Source organism: Colletotrichum jinshuiense, chromosome 5, assembly GCF_051148585.1.
Source record: "Colletotrichum jinshuiense chromosome 5, complete sequence".
NCBI classification, from domain to species: domain Eukaryota; kingdom Fungi; phylum Ascomycota; class Sordariomycetes; order Glomerellales; family Glomerellaceae; genus Colletotrichum; species Colletotrichum jinshuiense.
The window spans coordinates 4883704-4907421 of NC_139312.1; the positions used below are offsets into that span (position 1 = coordinate 4883704).

The 23718-nt window shown below is 48.7% G+C and overlaps 5 protein-coding genes across 5 annotated transcripts; 2 read left to right on the top strand and 3 right to left on the bottom strand.

Annotated features, from left to right (window-relative positions):
• Positions 1-420: 420 nt before the first annotated feature.
• EsH8_V_001164 (uncharacterized protein) lies at positions 421-4086 on the top strand (the record flags this gene model as incomplete). Its single annotated transcript, XM_083273680.1, has 5 exons — positions 421-513; positions 1613-1679; positions 1762-2392; positions 3210-3446; positions 4011-4086. The coding sequence occupies 5 exons, from the start codon at positions 421-423 to the stop codon at positions 4084-4086; spliced, it is 1104 nt and encodes a 367-aa protein (XP_083126395.1).
• A 10662-nt stretch (positions 4087-14748) lies between these two features.
• Positions 14749-16519, bottom strand: EsH8_V_001165 (uncharacterized protein; the record flags this gene model as incomplete). Its single annotated transcript, XM_083273681.1, has 3 exons — positions 14749-15063; positions 15172-15525; positions 15587-16519. 3 exons carry the CDS (start codon positions 16517-16519, stop codon positions 14749-14751), a joined length of 1602 nt encoding a protein of 533 aa, XP_083126396.1.
• A 2215-nt stretch (positions 16520-18734) lies between these two features.
• Positions 18735-19598, bottom strand: EsH8_V_001166 (uncharacterized protein; the record flags this gene model as incomplete). Its single annotated transcript, XM_083273682.1, has 4 exons — positions 18735-18855; positions 18925-19026; positions 19233-19456; positions 19512-19598. 4 exons carry the CDS (start codon positions 19596-19598, stop codon positions 18735-18737), a joined length of 534 nt encoding a protein of 177 aa, XP_083126397.1.
• A 248-nt stretch (positions 19599-19846) lies between these two features.
• EsH8_V_001167 (uncharacterized protein) lies at positions 19847-22335 on the top strand (the record flags this gene model as incomplete). The annotated part of the gene is made up of 5 exons (XM_083273683.1): positions 19847-20004; positions 20192-20315; positions 20536-20836; positions 20936-21578; positions 21630-22335. 5 exons carry the CDS (start codon positions 19847-19849, stop codon positions 22333-22335), a joined length of 1932 nt encoding a protein of 643 aa, XP_083126398.1.
• A 138-nt stretch (positions 22336-22473) lies between these two features.
• Positions 22474-23576, bottom strand: EsH8_V_001168 (uncharacterized protein; the record flags this gene model as incomplete). Its single annotated transcript, XM_083273684.1, has 3 exons — positions 22474-22713; positions 22778-22995; positions 23090-23576. 3 exons carry the CDS (start codon positions 23574-23576, stop codon positions 22474-22476), a joined length of 945 nt encoding a protein of 314 aa, XP_083126399.1.
• Between the last annotated feature and the right edge of the window lie 142 nt (positions 23577-23718).

Genomic DNA, 23718 nt, shown 5'->3' on the forward strand with positions numbered 1-23718 from the left:
GATGCTGCGCACCAGTTGTTTAATGCGTCTCCGTGCAGTAGACCCTTGCCCGGATGATTGGCTTGTAGGGTCCAGAAGCTGCCAGAAAAGGATACAAAGGGGGTGTGGGGCCAGAAACGACAAATGAAGTTGTTTGATTTTTCTGTTGGTTGTCAACTGCTCCCTTTCACGTACGACTTGGTTAACGGCATGGATGAAAATTAAGCCATTCCCCAACTGTGGAAATAGATAACGATAAAAGTTGGGGGCGAAGGCAAGAATTATAAGAAATGGAGCTGCCGACTAGTTTATGTCGTTCATTTTGATACCTCTCAACCCCTCAACTCGATTTATTCTCATCCATCTTTATCAGCCAAAACATATCCCCGAGGCTCTTATTCACTGTGTGTCACCTACTAACTAACTATCAGAGGACTCATCATGTCAGGAAATGTTCAGCAAGATGAAGAGCAGTACTGGGAGGCTCTTGATCGTGCTATGCAGCGCGAAGCAGAATGGGAGATAGCTCTGAATGTAAGTTTGCTTTTTCCCTTCACAATGCAATCACTCGTGGCATATGCCAAAGCCGCACTTGCTGAAAATTTCATCGTCAAGGATCGTCTTATAGAGAACGGAATTGAGGACGGCGAGGAGAAGTTATATCTTATCTTCTCCCGTTTTGCGGTCGAGGAAGTTCCCTTGGCACAGACACAATCCGCCTTGCGTAGCCTTATAGAGCTTGCTAAAGACGACACCTTCCGAACCCTTTTTGAAGAGTTTTTGGACGCACCTCTCGAGACTGAAAAAGAAAAAAAGGCGGCTAGCGCGATCCTCTGTCGGGTTCGTGGAATTCGTGGGACTAGACCTAGATCGCCTTATAACAGAGAGATATGGGCGGCATATGAAGGTGTCGCGTATGCAGCAGGCGTAAGTTGATTGCCTTAGAGACTACACGGTCTCTACAGTATTACTTGCGCTTATTAAGAGTCTCTAGAGACGCTGGGGAAGCCCAGAACATATCCAGAAGTTTCATGACTTCTTGAAAAAGCATAAACAGCAGAATTTCACACAGGTGGACGTGAAGGCTCTAAGGAGGGAGCTTGAGGGAATGGCGGCGGGGGATGAAGATGTAATGAATGCCCTCTCGGAGTACTGGCGGATTTGGGATCTGCGAGGAGGTATGTACAGTACCGCCACTAAAGGTGTCGTTGCAGCTGCTGAACAAAAGAATAGCGGGTATAAGATTTCACTGAACACTTATTCATCTGAGTGTCTACTTTTCGAATGGGGCAGAAGGACTTTTAGTTTACCTTTTTTCTCCATATATTTCGTACATCATTTGCATCCTCTGCAGTTTTTTCTTTGGCATAAAAATACAAACTCTGTTTTATTTGCTTTGACGTTTCTATTGAGGAGATGAAGCGTATTTTAATGGCTTCTGAAAGTTGATGCCTAATAGTATTCCTAGGTTCATGAAAGAAAAAATCAGAAACGTGCTACACCTTGAGTTAACTTCAGCACATAAACACGTGATCACCGACTTTAAATAAAGTTTATGAGTGTTCTGACGTATAATGCTGTAATTGCTGCTTGTTGCAATGTTAAATTGGCATTTGGGATCTAGCGACCTTAGAGAACGGAGTTTCCGGGTCACTCCTTGGCCGTCGAGATTGTCGGCACACCAGTCTGGGTCGCGGGTGGTATATTGATAGATATTTTTTGATGTAACTTCGCCATGCTCATTGTTCTTGAACTTTAAGAGCCAAGACAGTGAGCTGCCAGACCAAGACGCAGACAATCCCCGCTGCATCTTTGCTGATTACACTGGCGTCAAACGGGAACTCGCCCCCCTTTCCGGCTCGGACCTGGCTGGGAACACCACGGCACAAGGCTCTAACAGATCCTTGAGGATCAGTCCGTCTCTCTGTAAAAAGGCCATGCCAAACTTTGACATCGGCAACAAGAATTACAACCTCACATTGAGGAATTATCCACCCTATAGGGACCCCTCGTCGAGCGCTAACGCCCTCAAGGACCTTGTCTACAACAGCCTTAAGCGGCGGTGTCATACGGATGTGAGCATGGTTGAGAATAGGAAGGCGAAGGAGACATATCTCGGCACGAGCTTCGAGTCGGACGACATATACGAGGCACTGACTCTGGGTATCTTCTTCGAATGGCTCATCCCAGGCACCAGCACCATTGTCGGCACATACTCCCTCGCTGCGGAGGAGTGGGTCGTCAAGGTCTTGCTCGGCAATGTCCTGCCGGGCCAGAGCACCGGCAACAACTACGTCATGGATGTGACACAGCTCAACGTCAACGCTGCGTGGAGGCCCTCGCCCGTATTCAACGCCATGATCTTCAGCTTCGATTGGCAAGGCAGCCATGTTTTTCAGCGAAGCAAGTGGCTGTTACTGCGACTACTGTGCAATCAAACAACCCGACGATTATCTGGACCCAGAATCCGCGAAACAAGGTGCTTAATTAACTCGAGAGTGATGTTTGGCAGCATTCGAGTGAAAGGTAGAAATAGTGATTTCTCGCAACCGGCGCTTACAGGTCAGCTTTGGGCTGTCGACAACATGCGCGGGTTCTCACCACACCCTCGTCAGTCTGTACTCAATGTATGTTACTTTCTTTAACCCTTTGAATGCACTATCGCTTAGATTAGTATTACTTAGGGATAGAAACATCCATGAATATTTGTTGACAAGCTCCCCACAGTTACAATATATTGCAGTCATGCTAATCAGGTAACCACATACCCGCGCTTGCGGGCAACTAACCGAGACCAACATACAGGCAGGGATACTCTAAGAACGCCAATATTGATATTGTGAAGATGCATACAGTAACAGTATTAGTACATGGCTCTTTAAATCATGACTAGACTGAACAGAGGAGGATTAGTAGACTTTTCCAATATTTCATTGGCGTTCAGTATCCTTTGGTCTGGCTAGAAGTACATCACACTCCAATGCCGAATCATCTGAATTCCTGTACTTAAATAGAGTTTTCTCCGTCCGGTTCTATGCTGATTGGTACATCAATTTGTGGATATAAGTGACCAGGACGGTAAGGGGTATAGATGGAAGCAATCATTTGAAAAGGAGGCACAGAAAATGCTTCTAAACATCTAAACTCGGCGTTTTAATCCGACGCCCTCAGCGCTCCGATAGCGTCTTCCGTGCGGGTCACAAAGTTCGCAGCAGTGTTACCTTCCACAGATCCCATGCCGGGAATCTTCCGAAACCCGAAGAAGGCTTTCTGCCGGTCAGGGAGTTTGGCCTCGACATCTTTGCGCAGAGAGAGATAGTGGTTCTCGCCAGCGCGCACAAAAGAACGCACGAAGTGGAGAAGAATAACTGGACGCTCGAGCTCGCCTTCTGTGGCACGGTTCGGTCCCGTCGTATGCCAGAGTCGGTTGTCGAATACGACCGCGGTCCCGGCCGGACCCTCAGCAGGTATGGAGCCTTCCTGTATTTGGCGCAAACATGTCCTTAGCAAAGCGCACTCCAAATTTTACCTGGGTTTAAGGGGCTGTTCTACACATACCACGCTCCAAATGTCACTAGGCGCGACATTGCCTTGATGAGAACCTGGGTAAACTCGCGTTGCCCCGTTGACATTGGTAGTGTCTACGAGATAGAAGGAGATGTTTAAACCCAACGCTATATTACGCTGCGGTGGCGTCTTTGATGCCTGATCAGTGTGGACTTGCATTGGCACGTTTCCTGGCCGCGCAATATTCGCCGACAAAGTAGAAATATGGGCATGGTCGCCTAGGAACCACGGAACAATCGCGTCTATGAGCGGGTGGTTCAGTAAGTCTCTTTAAATCCCCGCACTCGATTAGCATTTAACTCTGTTTCGTGGCATTGTGTACAAGGTCCAGACACGTACATGAATTCGTCTCCTTTGTTAATGAGATTCCTATGTGAGTCCCGGACTTAGTCTTTGTGTGGAACTGCAGACTTTGAATGAAACGTACCAGACACGCTGATTAGGTCCTTGAGGACCACCGTCAGAAGTGGCAAGCCCTTCTCGCCGCTCTCCAGAGGCCTGTTCAAGGACCGCCCTCTTAATAATCTTAACTTCTTCTAGAGACAAGGCGTTCTTCACTAGCCTGGTGACGGTTTGAATGTTAGTTTGGCGAGTGTATTCAAATGAAGAAAGGTATCCGGAGATGCACAAAATGTAATTCTAAGCGACTAACCCGTAGCCGAACTGAATTATGTCTTGTTTGATTTTCTCAATGTCCTCGGTCGGTTGAGGCAAGATGGATGCATCTAGATTTGCAGAGTTTTCCAGCAAGTGCGGTGGTGTCTTGTTAAGCAGGTCCGCAAAACGGATCAACTTGGGGATGTCGCCCTTGGGAATTGATGGTTCGAAAGAGCGAGCATCCATAAAAAGCCCCATGCGCGGGTCCAATGTGCCTTCGTGGAACCTTATGATGTACTCTGGCCGGATTGTCACCTGCACATCTGGCTCTACATCGGCCCCTAAAGAGGCCAGAAGCTTTACATCTCTTTCAAGGGCGTCGACGAAGATCGGAGGGCTGGAGTATGTGGCGTCCCCAAAAGTAAGCTGTAAAAGCGCCCTCAACTCTCCAAACACCTAATGTTTAATCAGCCCTGCAGACTCGGGTATAATGGATTGGTTTAGAATGGCGACTGGTACTTCCTCCAAGTGACCATTGAGCCCAAGTTCTTGGGCTCGAGTTCTTCAGACGGAAATATACAACTGGGTCGTCGTTGGAAATGTTGAACCATTCACTCACAGAAAGTCTGTGCCGCACGATTCCGAGCGCGGTGGCTGCTTCATCGCGGAACTTTTTCGCGGGATCGAAGTACTGTCTGTTTTTGAACTCCAGACCGGGAGTGAACGTCTTCGATGGAGGTACAATAGACATTGCCACCTTGATTCCTCGAGTATGTTTGTTCACAAGAAAAGGTCAACTACCATGCACCCAGAGAAGTTGAGAAATAATTTGAATTGTATTATTCTAAACATAACCAAAAACTACAAACAGTCAGATGAATCATCGGGTTCTGAGTGAGAACCTCTTGTTACGTAAGCCAGAAGGTGGGAACAGACTAAGGATCAGTTCACAGACTTTTGCTTCTTTTCCCGACGGCATTTCTAAAGCACACACCTCCGTCGGGGACTTAATCGAGACATCCGGGGTACATACAGCTCCACTACTAGTACGAGTACTAAGCAGGGGATATAAAGTAAAAGTAACGCAGATTTGGCGTTGATAGGACGATAAGTCTCCGGCGGAAGGGTGATATTAGTGCACAGACGTGGAGACTCGGGAGGCTACAGTGCATGTCAGAAAGTCTGAAAACACCACCCAATTGCCGCGCCACCTTGGCGGTGTTTCCAGACTTCCTGATCAGCACTGTATCGACGCATTAGAGTTTACAATGGTCTCATTGTGAGATACGAGACCCCATAATAACTTTTTGGCTATTATTCCAGCATCTGAAATGTGCACTGAGGGAAAGTGTTAATTGATCCGGGGGTCAGTATCCGCCGGTTTCGCAGCGATATGGCCGAGATAATGTCTGGGATGTATATGTCCGGCTCCGTTCCCGGGCGTATCCTTAGAAGCAGATGACTTCAGTGGTGTATACACAGAACACAGTGGCGCTGGGAAACAAGCCACACTACCTAGTCATATGTCCGCCTCGTAGATTTTCAACCCCCAATCCAGAGTTATTCTTACATTAAAAGAACAGCCGTCGACATCAATGTCTGCACGAGAACTGAAACATGCATCGTTAAACTCTGCCACGAAGCAGTTACATTTTTCACGAAACAGCCTGAACAGAGTCACAACCAGGACTAAAAATCAATATTTTAACCATGACGAAGGAATCATCTTACGACCACCGGCGAGCTGAGATTCAAGCAGCATATCTCTTGCCGCATATACGTCCACATCATCACATATTGGACATCGGCGCTGGATCCGGTAGCATCACAAGGGATTTTGCTAGCCTCTGCCCGCAAGGCCGTGTAGTGGGTATCGACAATTCCATCGATATGGTAAAACATGCCCGGAAAACATACTTGGACAAACACGATAGAACACTACCGAAAAACCTGTCATTCGAGGTGTGCAACGCTGAGGACCTTTCAATGTTTCCCGATGCGAGCTTTGATGTCGTACACGCCCACACCTGTCTCACGCACGTCCACAATCGTGTTACCGCTCTTCGCGAATTGTCTCGTGTATGCAAACCTGGTGGCGTGGTGGCGGTGCGAGATCCCTTGGACATCGAAAATCAGGTAACCTGGACCCCAGATCTACCCGCGATGAGGTTACATGGCCGCATTGCTGCCACTCTTTTGCGGGCTAAGGGAGGTCATCCGGAGGCTGGGTCTCACATCGTGGAGTGGGCGCGCGAGGCAGGTTTTGAGAAGGACGGAGGAAGGATTACTGTCGGGGTTGGGGAAGAGAGACAAACCAAGATGTTGAACATCATCGGCGCGGGTATTGGTAAGGAAGAGGCGATCCAACTAGGGATCATCAATGAGCAGCAACTCAATGAGTTCAACGAGGCGTATGATATATGGTACGGGACAGAAAACCATGTTTGCGTCGGAAAAGTTGCGGAAATGCTGTGCTTCAAGGGACTTGGAGATCAATTGCGAATAAAATAAAAAATGAGGGTCTACTTCTTCGAAACGCAGATATTCTTAACCTATCGGTGGGTTTTGATATCTTTACCTCTTAAAGAATTCGACGTGGGCTACCAGTGTTGCTGTTTCCTCAAAGTGCTATCTCCGAAACCCTCTTCTTAAATAAGACTTTGGCTTTAGCGTCAACCTGGTGTTGTGAGCCTATCACCATGGTGTCCCGAGGTCTCTGCCCCGGCAGCTTCCAGTCATAATACATCAGGAGATAGACAAGGGCGACCTTGATTTCGTTCGCGGCAAGAAATCGTCCCGGACATGCATGATCGCCATATCCAAATCCCAAGTGGTGAGGGCTTGTAGTAACAAGTTGCCAACTCTTCTCTTGACCCTGTTGTAATCGCATATCCAAGAACCGACGTGGATTGAAGATATGAGGCTGAGGGTACAGCTTCTCGTCTTGGTATGAGTCAAGGGTTACAATCGAAAAAGCCCCTTTTGGAATAACGGAACCGTCTGAAAGCCGCACGTCGGCTTCGGCGACGCGACCCATAGCACCTGTTCCGGCAAAACTGGTTTAGATTCGCGATCAAAGAAGAAAAGACGCCAAATTAATGGCTCAGGGGTAATCGTACCAACTCCTCTTGTGTGTACTCTTTGGGACTCTTTGAGTGTACTGTCCAGCAATTTCAGCTCGTACAGACTCGACTTATTGAACATAATGTTACCCCCGCCGGCCTCAGACTGAGCTACTGTTGCTGGCCCAAGCACTCTAATAATTTCTTCTCTTAATTCTTCGAGGAACTGGGGACCTGCTGACACAATGTCAAACAGCGCGCCAGTGAGCAATTCGGTTGTGGTGTGGATTGCAACAATGCTGAGTCCCAATTGGGCATCAGCCACATGCCACGTTCCCTGGTTGCCGGCTTCTTCGAATGCTTCCAATAGCCACTATGTGAAACGCGTTAGAATATTTTGGGCAATAGAACGTTAAGCTTTCGGATTGTGATAGGAGAAAGAGATGAATGAACTCAATGCCAGGCGTTTTGTCACTCAAATCGAGGAACTCAAACAAAAAGGCAGGGGCAATTTGACAGGTGCGTTGACGTACATCAATGGTGCTTGCTTTGGGCTGCTGATATTTTCTTTCCGATTGCTCTCGTCTATTCTCTCGGGAGTGGTTTATAATAAATGGTTCTAATATTCGGCGAGAATTCGCCACTGAATTCCTGAGTCTGCGGCATTCTGGTAGGAACCAGCTAACGGGCCATCGAAGCAGGGGGTGCCAGCCACACAATGCGTATGCGGCGACGAAACTGTCCACAGCATACGCGGTGGATACTTTGAGCCATTCTGGATTTCTGCACAGTTCAGTTCCCACGAAAAGTCGTGCAGAGAGTCGCGCGACCAAATTTTCAACGACGGGTTTGAAGGCTGTTTCTTGCCAATCTGGCTCAAGCGAGGAAGTATGTGATTAGTAAAGGAACAGCTGCGTGGAGGGATTCTGCCGCGATAAGCGATGCTCGCTCACCTGTAGGGTTTCCTAGTTGCTCTTTCAGAGCTTCAGAAGCTTCTGCTGCGATATCGTCCGTCAAATAGTCTGGATGCCGCCATAAGCTCTTCATCCCAGCCCCATACTCTAACAGGCACGCGAACGAACTCACTGAGCGAAGGTGTGATTTTCAGACGAGTCATGTTTTGAAGGATGTTACTTTCATGGCTAACAGCCCTGATGGGTTCAAACCCTCGATATTCAGTGAAGAGTTCCTACGAAATGTTCCATGTTAGTCTTGGGTCAGGCTCAGCGAGAAATAAAAACTTCGTTGTTTAAGACCGCCGCGACTCCGTCTCGACGGATTGTAGCTGACCTTTGTTAGAGCTTTGGTGAAACTAAGCGCTTTGATGTTCTTGAGCTCATTGGCATACTTGGGTGGGAAGCAGATCTTCGTGACGGTATCTGTAACTACTTGGAAAGGCTTATGTGTCTTGAAGCACACACGTAGTCGATTTGGTCAATTGACTGGTTTGCGGAGTCTGAATGATCATAAGCTGCACACCTTGGACCAGTCTTGGATCATTTGCTTCCCGCGTATGCGGTATTCGCTGACTGCTTTCTGGTACTTAAACCATCGCCACTCCTTGCCGTCAATGCCGGCTACAGGAAACCCTGGGTAGAGAACAGGCCCACAGAGAAAGTAGCAGACTCCAAAGGCCACGACGACCAGAATGAGGACTGCTCCTTTGGTATGGCCTTCTTCCCAACTCGAGTATAAACCCATGCTTGATTCAATCAAATTTGTGAATGGTGGGTTCGTGGCTGCCGAAAGAGTAGACTCGAAAGACATTTCTGAGTTGGATTCAAAAAAGATATTGGCTTCGCTGTGGCAATTGGAGATGATTGCTTTGGCAAAGCTGTGTGAGTAAGGCTACGTTTATTGTTGAAGAATATGAAAATCAGTGATGTTATGTCTAATCGAACATGACTAAAGATAGGAATGTTGATCTGTAACGTTTCAGGAAAGTTATACACCGGTGGTGGTCTTATCTATTAGTCTCGGTGTGCGAAAGTGCCCGGTGTGCCGGTGGATCCGGTCCTGATTAAGCCTGTTTAGCCCCTAAAGTCTATTTCCATCTTTATCTAAGTATTATTCGGCAGTTAGGACCCGATTCACCATACAAAGGTCGGCATGTGGCCTGTGTGTTGGGTTCGAATTGCTTTGCACCTGGCATGTCTATGCGGTAGGACCAGACTTGCTTCCAGGACAGGATTTTCAAGGATGGGATTTATTACATCACCAAGCCAGAATACAGGCAGGCGGTCGGCAGCAGCCGGCAGCAGCGGAACCTAGATAAACTTTTTAATTTTTACTATTAGGTGTATAATGAACTTATTTATATGTATAGAGATTTAAGCAGCTTGAATATTCTAGTGCAAAGAGATTTGATTATAGTATTATTAGTTAGGAAATAGTAGGCTAGATACCTGTATAATAAGAGTGCATGTCTACGTGGTTTATAAACCCGCAAACCCAATTTAGCAGCAAGAGGTAAGTAGATTGATTCCTGACGCACCTGCCGCAAAAGGTGAGGATAGAAAGCCTACATAGCAGGTATTTTAGTGCAATCAATTCGAGGGCGCTGTGGGAACAGCGCGCGGCAGTGTTATGTTCAAGGAGCAGGGTACGGAAAAGCCTTCCATGCCGGGGATGCAGTTGCATTGTATCGGCTGCAGGTTGCGACCGTTGGTTTTTCAAAGACGAGGTCCTTTGCGAGCGAATTTGAGAGACCCTGCTCGATGCTGTCAAGGGTTTTTACCGGCTGCTGTGTTGCCATTGTTGTTGGTGCTGCCAAGCTGTGACCGTGGATGTATCAATCCTCAGGTGCCAAAGGAATGAACAAGGCTAAGGAATCCGGGTGCTTAACTCACAATCGGCTAGCAGTGGAGATGCTCAGCTGCGACGAGCAGTGAGCGTAGTAGCGAGGTTCTTTTCAGCAAAGTGATTGGCTGTTCTGTAAGAGAATTACGCGGCGCGCGGCGGAACATGGGCAGGCGGCGGTGAGCAAGTGGTTTTGGGCAATTGGTGCCAAACAAGTGCTATTTTGAGGTGTGTGGTGGTGGTGGTGGTGATGGTGATGGTGACGGTGATGCAAGATGTGGAAGATAAAAGTGGACGACAGGCGATGGATGTGTCTGGCAGGCAAAAGTAGTCGCGGACCTGCCCGTTCCCCTTCTTTTGCCTATCGGGGGGTACATACCCTCCTTCTTTCCTATGTGTGGACATTTATAGAAGGAGTGCATGTTCTGCAGGAAGGGAAGGATGGGTGCGGACAAGTAGTCACAGCAGGAGCTGACCTGCAGGTACGACAGAGTCCGTCACTTATGGAACCACCCGCCTCGTCATTACCAACGCAATCAATGATTATATATGCTTCTTTTTTTCCTTTCAATACGGTTGAGAGGTCGCTGCGAAAATCTTTTACACGAGACCTAAGTCACTATTTATTCCCTTAACCACGACAATCTACCACTGTCTAGCATGTAAATCGTGGAGCGTGTTAGTTGAAGGCATTGATATCTGACTTCACTAAAGCTAATAAGCCGAAAAAGTCAGAATCTATTCCTCCAAGCAGATTACAAATCAACCTTGATGATCAGTTGCCCGTGTCTTGAGATGGGGGCTCCAACGAACTACAGTTTAAAACAATAATTGACACCTAGATTAGTGGTCTCACGCGGTCATCTTGCCATTTCGGCGATTCGCCACCATTGCATTGCGTCGGTATTATTCTCGGAGTTTTATTCTTAATCTCCGGAAAGTTAGTATACACGCCATCTCTGGTTGAATAATACCTTTTTGCAGTATATTTTACCTAATCCCTGGAGGCACTTAATGGGATTTAATAAGCAAGAGATATTTTACTCTAAGTGACTGTTATAGTATATCTTAGCATATGGAAGACCGAGACTGTTTTGCTCAGTCATGATTGAAACAATTGTGGCAATCGTATTGGCGCCAAAGTGGATCCTTTGTTCTTAGCCTTAACTGCTGCTTTCTGGTCACATTATACCCTTACACGTGAGCCATGCTGTAAGCCATACTACTTAATAAGCATTCCCCTTCTAGGTGGGATCCCGCTGCTGCATGTTAGCACACAAACAGACTCATTCTGTTCAACCTGAAAAGGCACTAGGGTTGTTTTTCACCACCCTCGATTTGGACAGGTGTGTTTCACCATTTATGTCGCCTGTTACAGTGTGGTAATGAACCACACGTTGACCGACCGGAAAGCATATGAGCTGCCTTTTTGGGCGAGAAATTGGGGGCTTATTTTGGAGGGGTTGGAGTAAGGAAGCAACCGTATAAACAGAAACGGTAAGCCCCGGAACCCCTGCATAATCGGCATGTGCTTATCGACCTGTGCCGAATACTTACCTGCCCTAAATTTCCTACCGTCTTGGAGAGTAGCATACAGCTGGGGTTTAGCGTACCTAATTAGTAGTCTCAGCCGCACATAGATCTCCGTTTCTAGTCACCAAGAGCCGATGTAACCTGAAATGTCTCCTGCTAGGTGTGGTTCGAGTAGTAGTGCATGCATACTATATGCATTTCTTAAGCACATTCCTTTAAAGATCATGGGGAAAGAGGGGAGGGTAGGTAGTGGCACTTGCTAATTCTCCGGATGGGTTGCGACATCTGTGGAGTATGTAAAGCGGGAACTTTCCCAAATGTTGAGAGGAATCATCCGATCTTTTTTTATGATTAGACCCCTACTATGCGTTAATTATAACATATATTGGCTTCTTTTAACCTTGTCCGTCACGAAGATGGCTCAACTCCCGACAGATGCTGCTGGTGCCGCAGCAGGGGTATTGATATACTCCTGCGTCAGTGAGACTTGTAGTCTCCTCATGCTCTGGTTGACCTGGATGCACAACGAACAGTTCACTTGTGAGTAAGGAGTCTTTTTGCGCAAATGACTGCTTCTGATCGTCACGATAGACGTTGCTTGTGTCGCCTATTTCACCTTACTTAGTACAACTGCCTCTATTATTCAACAGATTCATGACATCATAACATGGCGAGACATGTTGCGAGAGCAATTTAACAACAAGAGATTGAACCCTAACAATCCAGAACAGGCGATTGCTAATGGCTCGGTTGGCGTTGACCTAGTCTTGTACTACATCCAGTACTACTGTTACAATGTGGAGGCTATGTTTGTTATGTTTTGGTAGGTCATTTGTCTATGCGAACATCTTTTGGAATTGCAAGCAGACGAAAGTACTAACGGCATGTTGCAAGGGCTATTGCGCTCGCGCAATCGGTCTATAAATTAAACGAACGCGGGAGGCTCAAGCGCTTACTAAATAAACTCAATGCAGCTGGCAAAGTAATCACTGTTCTTTTCCCGCTCTGCACGATACTCTCATTACGCATACCCGCCTTACAAAAAAACTTCATTGCTTTCATTCTCTTAGCAGACCTTCCACGTAAGTGGAATGAATTGTCGATCGCAGGGGTTGCTCCCAAATTAACTTCCCATAGTTATGTTAAGTCTCGCTGTAGGGTGTGGAACTCTATTAGCTATACTCATAAGATACATCCAATCACGAAGGAAGTTGACAACATTCAGTGTCAGCTACAGAGGCTTGAATCAATCGGAACGAAGGAATATTGATACAACAGTTAGCTCTTCGACCGGCAAAGCATATGTACCACGACGCAGTGTCTATGACAGATGGCTCATGGGGCGCTTTACAGTTGCTTTTATAGTTCTCTCGTAAGACCTTAGTTCCTATTAAATTCAGGGTGATGTCAAAATGCTAACTATTCGTGTAGGATCTTTGAAGTCACCAATATTTTATTTCAATTATCATCTATCAACAACAATAGGAAAGATGCAGGTTTAAAGGAGCCCGATTTCAGCTTAGATCGAGCCAAGGCAACCTTCGCACTTTTCCTACCAGGCGTGACACCAGGTATCTTCCTCTTCGTCATCTTCGGTACGACAAAGGCGTGTCGGACGCTGATGTTGGAAACATTTACACTACGAAAGTGGCGTAAGTTGAAGGAAGAGAAAGACAATAGCATAATAGCATATCCTGTTGGGTTCAATAATGTAATGAAACCTCTTCCGGCCCTACCCAAGGCAAATTGGGTAGATAGAGATCGAGAGGAGACTATTCAGATGAGTGCTACTCGGTCGAAAAACATCAGCGGGAGTACCCTCGGCCAAATATAAGGGTTTATTCTGCCCATCATGGGAAACAATACCTAATGCACTGCTGGGCATGAGTGATTAACAGAGACAGGTAAACAGGTGGTCAACTAACACCTAACTGTAGTCTAAGATGGATAGTACCTTGAAAAACTAGATCAATTAGTATATAATGTCCACTTAGTGTCCAAGCGGAACATAATATATTAGATTTAATGTAAAGCAAGACATAGAGACTAAGTCTAGCCCACTACTTGGTTTAAAAACCCGTGCTTCTAGTACTCCTTAGGGGCGGTAGTTTCTAGAGCACGTCATCTACTGATGGCTTTAAGGTTATAAAATAGATTCTCTATAAGAATAGAAACATAAGTTCTATATCGCTTGCCCTTTCCTTTCTAATCCTACACTATACTATATATAGTTACTCTATTTAGGTGTTAGCTAGTTAAATTACAACCTAGTGCACTCTCTTTAATACAATACTTACTAGTTATTATTTACAACCCAACAAGTTACTAAATATAACGCTCCACCTAGCGGCAAGGATGCAGGCAGCATAAACCTTTATATACATAAGAGCATAAGGATCAGGCTCAGCCCAATTGGCAATAGAAGAACTATAGGAGGTTATACAATAACAAAAAGGACTAACAAACAATAAGCAGTCTTATAGGGTAGAACTAACAGATAGAAAGCAGTCTAGTAAAGGTAGACTAATACACTAAAGGTGGTCTAACATTATGACAAACTTCTAAGTGTTAGTCTTAAACACACTATAAGAATTATAGATGAGCATGAGACTCTATAACTAGAACTAGATTGATTACTTCCTTTAGCTCTTTAGTAATCAACTTTAAAGTTTATCTCTAAATGACTCTCTGTATCCTACATTAGTGAACTCCCTACTAGCCTTCAACTGATGTGTGACTGATCACTATACGCCTATAGACCCTTAGCTACACTACAACGGCTTACAGCACAAACGACCACTGCAAGAGTATCAACCGCAACGCCCTGTTAGCAGAAAACACTGCTGTCAGATATCTAACTGTAATATAGGAGTAGGTTCTATACAAGCTTATATGTAATTGTATCTGTTATTAACTAGCAATAGATATAGGGCTTATAATTAATAGTTGAATACATGCTATTTAGAACACATAAGAATTACAAGAGAAAGTTAAAAGCATTTTCATATTGTAACCCTAAGCTACTAGACCAAAGGCCTAGTAGTCTAGTACCTATCTTGAAAGATTTGCTCTAAGAATTTATCTGACTTTATCTTCTATACAACACATGTTGAAAGGTGTTTGTAATCCTCCTGTCTTAAAGAAACAAAGGGCTTTCCAATATAGATCTAGTAGCCAGTCTTAGGCATGTAGTGCAATTTGTCCTAGATCCTTATTCGCAGGTAAAGATGTTGGTTCCATTAGAAGTCTTGACGTACTTCTGCTTCTGAGGATAAGGGCATAGAGGTCGTTCGTAGCTGGGTTCTGTGCCAAAACTGTGGGCAATAAGGGTTTCAGGCGCCACGCCGCTCTCTACCCACTGAACCAGCGTGTTGAAGGCTGTGTCTGGGAACGGGCCAGGCCCACTGTTACAATGGTACACTCCTGGAGCAAGGAAGAGGCGGTAAAAGTCATGCACATTTGGGTCAAGTGCAGTAACGCGGTTGTAGTAATCTACAGACCCTTGGTAAGGTATAAGATCATCAGCCTAAATTAAGGTTAGTGCTTAAGCTACAACGTTCCCTTGCCAAAAAAAAAAAAAAAAGGGAGACAAGAAAAGGCGGGTAGGGAGGTGTCTTGTAGACAGCGGACGTACTGTTCCATGAAAGGTAAGCAGCTTTCCTCCAGCCTGGCGGAATGCTGAGAGGTCAGGATTGTTTGTGTCGATTATAGAGGCGTACTCTCGGGCAGAGGAATCAAAGATGTCCTCATATTCTTCCAGCGACAGGTTACTTAAGTCGGCAGTGGAGTTTTTCAAGACGAAAAACCGAGTCCATTCTCGGAAGAGGACGAGAGGGTCCAGGGTGCAGGTTCCGTTGGCGCCGCAGACAGTCCCAATGGGCGCGAAGCTTCCACCATTAAGGTTGGCGTAGACGCCACCACCGAGGGCGGCGGCCGGGGATGCACCATACCACAGCTGCGAGTTGTTTGCGCGTCGAGGACCGTCCCACTGCAGGCAGTAAGTGTAAGTAAACAAGTTTAGGTAATGAACTTTTGGCAGATAAACTTACAGTCTTTTGTACAATAGTCGCTGCGCCTAGTGAGATCTTGCGCTCAGTAGTTACATTCAGGTAGGGGAAGCCCTCGCACTGGATGGTGGTCCCAACGAGGTTCACCGGATCAAAGTCACAGGCGTCAATGTCGGAAAGGATACCGTCCACAAGGCCATCGCTTCCGTCGCAGGCTTTGATTGCAGCATCAGTTAGAGCCTGAACTTCGCATCTAGGCGGATACACCTTATACAGGTCCATAAGGAAGTTGGCGTAAGTGCCGCCAACAAAGACGGAGTTCCAGTTAATCGCTGGAGCAGCAGCTGCAATACCGTCAAAGAGGTCTGGGTACCGTTGGGCAAGCATTAAGCCTTGGCGACCGCCCTGGGAGCAGCCAGACCAGTAAGAATACTTGGCTGGCTCAGTGTAGAAGGCAGCTGTGAAGTTTTTGGCAATAACAGCAGCTTCATAGAGGGAAGCATATGCCAAGTTTTCAAGGAGACGCATGTTTGGCTTTCCTTCCGCCTTGAAAGCCCAGGTCTTAGGAGTCGTGACGTCGGCTTGGATTAGGCCGGCACTGGTGCCGAAGGAGCCAAATCCTTCAGCAACAGCAGCAGCCATACCGTCAGGCGCTGGAAAGTTCAGGCCAGCAGACCATCCACCTCCGCCAATGCCTTGAAGGCGCCCGTTCCAAGTGTCTGTAGGGAGCCAAACCTGGACATTGACTGTGTCGTTTCCGCCATAGTGCGTGTAGGTGGTTGAGACGTTGCAAAACCCGATGTTGGTAACATTAACAGGACCGTGATTAGGAACAGGACCGAGGTTGGAAGAGAAGTTCTTCACAAGATTAGCTTCTAGTGAAAGGAAGTTTACATCTTGGATGATAGGATAAGGAAAGGTGGCTGCGGTGCAGGCTGAGGGCGAGATGATGCCGCTGAAGAGTGAAGGAATCATGGTGGCTGGCTTTGAGGAAATGCCTGACTTGAAGTTTGCGGATGGCGCCAGAGAACATTGATTTTCAAGGCAAGCCCTAGCATCTTATATAGGCTAGACTTTTGCTATCAATCGATAAAAGTTTTAGTACTTCCTAAAGGCAGAAGTTATCACGCTGTTGCCAGATTGACTATACAGTTGACAGTCGATTGGGGCGGACAGTGGGACCTAAGTTTAAATTAGCCCCTTAGGGGTTAGCCTCGGTAAAGTCTCGGTCGACTTAGGTAGTTGAGACAAGAGTGGATATCATTCAGCAGCCCGGAGTCCTTATTGCCTCCGTCCACCGATCTCATTTTGCTTGTTGCAGAGCGTAAAGCCCCAGCTCGTGATAGTGATCAGTAATTATATGAGAAAACTGTCCCGTCGTCTCTAACTTAGCTGGGAGTCCCAGGCTTTTCGGGTCTGTGCACTGTTGACTCGTCATTGTACCCAACTTAAACTGACTTTTTCTCTTCTTAGAGTGGCCAAAGTGTGTGGGACGGCAATACGGCAAGCTACAAGGGGGTCTTGGATGCCCCATCATAATGCTAAGATGCGGAGAAATGCGGCACTTTTGAGGGGCTGAGGTCTCTTTTTTTTGAACTAGGGAGGTTTTCCCAGACCTCCAACCCCCCCGCGTCGAATTCTACTCACAGAGTCGCTGTGCTTTTAGGACTGGTGTTACACAAAATCAAAAATTGCTGCTAAGGTATCTGTTACTAACATGGGCTTAGACCTTGAGAATAGAGACTTAAATAACAACAGAGTAAAAGAATTATCTCAACCTCTTAGGATTATCTAGAAGCTTGCAACGCCCCTTAGATATCTATCTAGTAAACTCTCCTGCTTCTTGAGTCTCTTCTACAGCAAGCTCTAATGTGGTGACTTGCAACTATTGCGACCGCTGGCTGTTACTGTCGAATTGAAGGGCGAAACGCACACGAAGGGCACTTTGGAGATAGGACTTATCTCCAGTTGCTGTCCAGAATGTCGTCGCAGCTCTGGTTTCCCTCGTAGTATAATCACCACGTGCAATAGAATGACGTGCTTGGGTCATACGGGAACCGCGGCGTTGGGCTCTGAGCCACAACCCATATTGCAGCGGCTGCGAGGAGAATAGCCTGAGTGGCAAGACGAGCCATTATGGATTCAACCAGATGTCAGGCGTCAGTAGAGCTCAGATTCACAGATGTTCCTTTGGATGGCGGGCAATCACAGTCACAATGGGCAAAATGGAGCACAACAGCAGCTGTTTATGTACTGCTGGCTCAGGCTCATGCCTATGCTAACGGCCGCTTGTATATCAGGGTTTCAGGTTCGGCAAAGGCTCCCTACAGCATCCGGCCTCTCCTTTTGCACGAGGTATCGCCAAGATATGCCTGCTCAGTCAAATGCACGCCCTCAGTGGCCTGCACCTTGCAGCTAACTGGCCAGCTCATAATTGATCGGGAGATGGCCTGGGTCGTGCTGCAAGGGCTCAGGTGAGCACCCATAAGCGGCCAAGCATTGCAAAGGGACTCAGCACCAATTCAACATGATTAATTTTAGTTGCCCATTCGAGTTGCAAATTCTAGTGGTTAATTCCGCCTCGGCTCTCGGCTCCTACGTCCCTAGCCCGCACCGGCTGACCTGCGATTGCTGGGCTATTACGCTTGCGCCCATCAACAAGGTGCGTCGTGCCTTGCTAAATAGTACCTTGGCATACAAGTGTGATCAATGATCCATTCCTCTTCATCCCTGCTACGGATCAACGCACGCTAAGCTAACATGAGCCTTCTGCAGGGGATCCCTTGCTGGCGCCGGCCGCTAAGCATGGGAACAGCGGCACCCAATTTGGCTTTGCGGTGGCGTGGGATCCGGGGTTCTACGCAATGACGAATCAGGTTTGTTCCTAAGTAATCTGAATGACAAAAAAGATTACTGACGCTGTCGTGGTGAAGATGGTCGACTGAGCGACGCCCGTCGTCGTCGGCGTAAACCTGCCTCTGTGGGGGCCGAGACAGACCGTGTCATGCTTCAGCAGCACTGATTCCACTCAAGAAACTGATACATGGACGCCATCGAGCTTCTTCTCTACCAAGTCCTGCACGTTGGTGATCTCGTCAACGATGGCCGTCTCGCAGGACAGGGGCAGGCACAGCCGCGCGCCCCTGAGGAAGGCCGCGCCGTAGTACCCTTCCGAGTTGAAGCTGCGGACTCAGGCCATCGGCAGCGAGGCTTTCTGCGCAAACTCCCAGATCATGTCCTCATTTGTTACCGAGATCGTGGTGGTGCTGGGGCACAGGTTCCAGTCAGTTCCCTGGCCATCGCCGGGGGCCCTTTCGGGACCCGAGATTAGCCACGATAATAGATGTCCGTTCCTTTGGGGGCGAGATGCTCTGACTTACGGCTCGAGTACAGTGAGATTCTTGAACGAAGTAATCATACCGTCTTCTCCCCGAATTTCGCAGTTGCGGACCATGTTCGCCAAGGTCTGTTCGGTCCAGGAGCTGCAAAAAAACACCAAGGGATCAGTCTGACATCATGGAAAACCGGCTGTCTACGTAGCCGGGCCGCTTTGCCTAACTCACTCCCATCGCATATGAGACCATTGACTTCCCTGTCCCATTGCAAAGGTTTTCTTGCGACGCCTCCCGTAAGCATATCTCGAGCCCACCGACGAGCGAATGGGCACAGCGTTAAATTGACGACCTACCAGAAGCAAGGGTTGCACTGGATCTCAAGCGGGTACTCGTCCCAGTGCAGGGCTTTGGAGCTCCCAAGGCCGTGTCGTTTCGCCACCTCAAGGACGCCGCTGCGGTCCCGGAAGTAGTCCTCGGCCGCAAAGTCGTGTGTCAGGAACATCCACTCCGAAATGTCATTGTTGGGTTCTTCCGCGAACTTGTCGTCCGGGAAGCACTCATCCATTTCCTCGTCGATCTAGTAAAGACGCGCTGTGTTTACCCAGTCCGTTTTTGACCTGCTAGACACTTACGGGTTCGATGGTATCGACCTCGATTGGGAGTATCCCGCATCTTCGGATCGGGATGGAGCGCCCGAAGATACGGAGAACTACGCGCATCTTGTCCGCGAACTTAGAACAGCTATGCCTGCGCACAAACAGATCACGGTGGCTATTCCCGCTTCTAACTGTAAGTCCCCCTAGAAATATTAATCCTGACACATAGTACTCTGACACTGTTGAAGGGTATCTGCGGCACTCCGATGTGGAGGCCATGGCGCAACAATATCAAGCCAACCCAGGTTGTGCTTGGCTTGGGGTTCTACGGACGGGCATTCGATCTCAAGGACCCCAGCTGTACTGAGCCTATGTGCCCCTTTTCGGGGGGAGCTGACGCCGGGTACTGCATGGATACGTCCGGAGTCCTCTCCAATGCCGAGATTCGCCGCGTCCTCGACCGGACCGGAGTTGAGCCGACTCTAGACAGAGAGGCAGGCATCAAGTACATCAGCTGGGAAGGCCAATGGTAAGCGCTCAGTGGACCTCTCTTTTCTGCCAGAGACTGACCGGGCTCCTCAGGGTGTCGTATGATGACGACGAAACGTTGGCCTTGAAAACACAGTTTGCTAATAACAGGTGCCTGTCTGGCAAGATGATCTGGGCAGTTGACCTTGACAAGCCCGGCTCTCCAACTCTCTAGCCTCTGGTTTCAGGCTCAAGCTCAGGCAGCGGAGGTGGAGGTATTGGCGGTCTCCCTGGGGGATCTTCAAGGACCTTTCTGTCAACGCGGCACTCCGCGTAGACCGAGATCTTAAGTCGCAAAATGAGGCCGTGGCGGTACGTCTTCATTGCCGTGTAATACCGGACCGGGCTCGAACTAACGGCTTGGGAATCTAAAATATGATCCTCACCGAGTGTGGCAAGGAATGTCCCGCCGGGTGGAATCCCATAGCCAGAGCATCTGGGGTGGTAAGTCCTGCAATCGCGCTTCCCTCTCTCTTCTCGCCCCTTCGGCAGTTGCGGTAGCTGGAATCCCAGACCTAACATACTTACTCAGTGGGCCGGATCGGGCAAGGACGTCGAAGAGTGCATGTTCAATAGAGGTCGGAGAGACCCTACTAACCAGAGAGCAGGCCGGGGCAAGCGGACTCTGTGCGTACCGGGTAATATTGAGGCAGAAGGCTGCTCCTGGGTTGGAGAGCCGCTCTTCTGCAGTCCCCCCCTTGTCTTTTCTCCCATTCTGCCCATTGCTGGGCTCATTGCTGCTGGCGGTTGTCCCCAGGGTTCGATCCATCTCGCCAACGACAACATGCCGCCGAGCAGTGATGACAATGACGCCCCCAAAGAATGTTTCCCCGGTACCTAAGCTGCTTATGTAAGTGTGGCACCTAGCACATGGAACCTCACCACTTGTTAATCACGGCTTTTCGCGCCACTGTAGTGTTGCAAGAGTGTAGAGAGCAAGCTCGACAAGAGATGGTGCGATGAGTTCGACTTTGGAAGCATGAGAATTGGAGGAGACCTCGCAGGTGGCCTGGTGATCCGAGGGGTCGTTGAAAAGATCCTGCGGAGGTCATCCAACCTTGGATCTGCAATGGACCCCACGCTCACTGGAATGTTCGACGGCTACAATGGCTGCAACGATTTGCGTTATGGTGATATCGAGGACCTCATAAGGCTGGGGTATACTCCTTATAACCTTCCTGCCGGCAGTGACTTTAAGTGGCCCGATCTGGATGACGATGATGGGGAGTGTACTACCACCATCACCACATCGAAGACGGTGACTGAGTCGATAATCACAGTGAGAGAGTGCGATGTTAAAAAATGGCCCCAAGCCTGCCACAACTACGTCTCGGTCGCTAAGCACTGGCTTGCCAACGGTCACAACTCAGCCGGGCACAGCGATCATCTGCTGTGTCCATGGGAGTGGTTACGTGGGGCTACTGCTACCAGAAGCGTTCCCAGAACCTGGAACGGCGAGCACTCGGGTTGGACAAACTGGCTCCCCAAACCCGGCGGCACAACCTGCGAACGAGATGAGTATCTGTTCATCAGGTTCATCGGCCCGCCAAACCCCCCAATTCAATTCCTAAGGGTGTATGTATTCCCCCTGCTGGTCAAATGATAAGGATCTGACCGTGACGGTAGCTTGCCCAAGAGTGAGAACGGCCGTGCTGGCGTCGCCCTAGTCCAAGGCGTCTGCCCCACGACACTTGAGTCGCAAACTACTGTCGAGATGACGTCGGGTGGTAGCCGTACATGTTATGTGAACTCCAAGACCACCAAGACACAGGTCGTCCTCAGCATATCATACCCCAACTGGGATGACGATTGGGAGAACACCGCCATCTGGGATGACCACCTGCGTCAAAACCCATGCATCCCTAATGTCCGGTTCGACGACCCAGGCTTCGTCCTCCTGACCGATGACCCTTGGTACAAGACTGGTTCGGGCAAGAAAATTGATTCAGCCGTATACCGGGACCCTCCTCCTTTTGCCGTGACCCAGGGACTGACTCTTCCGCGTCGTGTGTTGGACGACAAGGACATCTTCTTTTCTGACGAGAACGGCTTCGGCATCGTTGATGAACGTAATCAGTCGCGGCGCGCGACCCCGGAAGAGTTGCGGAAACACCTGGGAATATTGCCCTGCCTCTCGCCCAACTGTGTCGAGGAGAAGGCAGCCCTGGGGCTCGACGTGAACGGGAACCCAACGCCTATCTCGCTACAGGCCACGACGACGGCAGTGGATCCCATGAAGGAGGCAACTGGAAGTTATGGGGGAAACCTTCCCGATGTGGCGTGGCGAAGCATAAAAGTGCCGAGGTTGCCAACGGTGACCCCGGCCCCGTAGACTTACCTGGGTGGCATCTGGGTTCTTGCACTTGGAGGGACCGTGCTGTCAACGCGAATATTGATCTTTTATAGGTACCTGGTTCAAGATACAAGTAGAGAATGAAGTCACTACTTCGCGAATGCGTAGTGATTGGTGCTATTCTGACAGGTCCAGTCCGACATAGGGGATGAGATCCGCGTCCTCCCTCCACTGAGACAGGAGCTCGTCCCTGTCACGGCCAAACTTATGTGGATCGAATGACTTCTCATAGCGTTCCGTGACGTCGCTTGCGGCGCGGAATATCTCCTTAGAGTCCCGAGCCCAGTCTTGTTCTCGAAAGGACGCGGGCCAGCCATACCTTCGCAGGGCTTTAATAATCACCTGGCCTTGAACGTCCTATTGGCGCGTGTTCAGTGCGTATATGTGGCATAGGGGATGGAGGATATATATAAGCATTTACGGACGGAAAGTTCCAGTACTCGCCTTGGATGGAGGCTGGAACTACTTCGAGATCAAGGAGGTCTTGAATCCATCTTCTCAGGACAGTGGGCGCATGGTACGTGGGCCAGTTCCTATAATGGTCTGGGTCTTCAGGCCTTTCGATAGGGTAATTCTGCGGGAGGTCATCACAGCCTCTCGCGGGGGTCTCCAAGACGCCATGGATGAATCTGAAGGCGTCTGGCGGGATGGTGTGGTCAGATCAAGTCTCTATATCAGGCGGCATCTAGAGCCATATGCGACAGAGAAAGGACTGCAGGGGGAATAGACATACTATAATCGATGTCCAGAATACAAGCGAGACCATCGCTCTCATCTGGACGAGCCAGGGCGACATCTTGTGGCAGCAGGTAGCTGCTGTCGCTCATGTTGCTGGCTCGGGTAGAATAGTGTGCCATGTCCTGCGGGTCGCGACAGTCCTTGAGGTCGTCCCACTCCAGGTAATTCATGGCGTCAGCTTCAGGGAAGATGCGCATGCGCTTGTACGGCGCGATCCGGGGATATGGCAGCCGCTCGATGAGCGAGACGGCCTCAGGGCTCATTCCCAGCTCGACCCGAAGATGATGCCTATCCAGATTGGTGTGCCTCCCCGTATTTTCTGGCGGAAATACGACGTCCTCGCGTCTCCAGAAGTTGAGCTTCAACAGTAAAACGTACATCTCGGACCAGAGACTGACGAACTCGTCCTCCCGGAAGGCCTCCGGAGAGCCTGGGGCAGGTTGCGTCCAAACCAGCGGTCCCATGTGTGTCAGCCGCGTCATTGCAGGCGCAAATTGCAGTAGCTTTGATTGAGATTTCTGACTTGGATATTGAGTAAGAAATAGGACTTGTCGGGGAATCTCGAATGCGAACGAGGCTCTGGCAGGTTGGGGCGAACTCAACCCGCGAAGAGCAGGGGTTCCC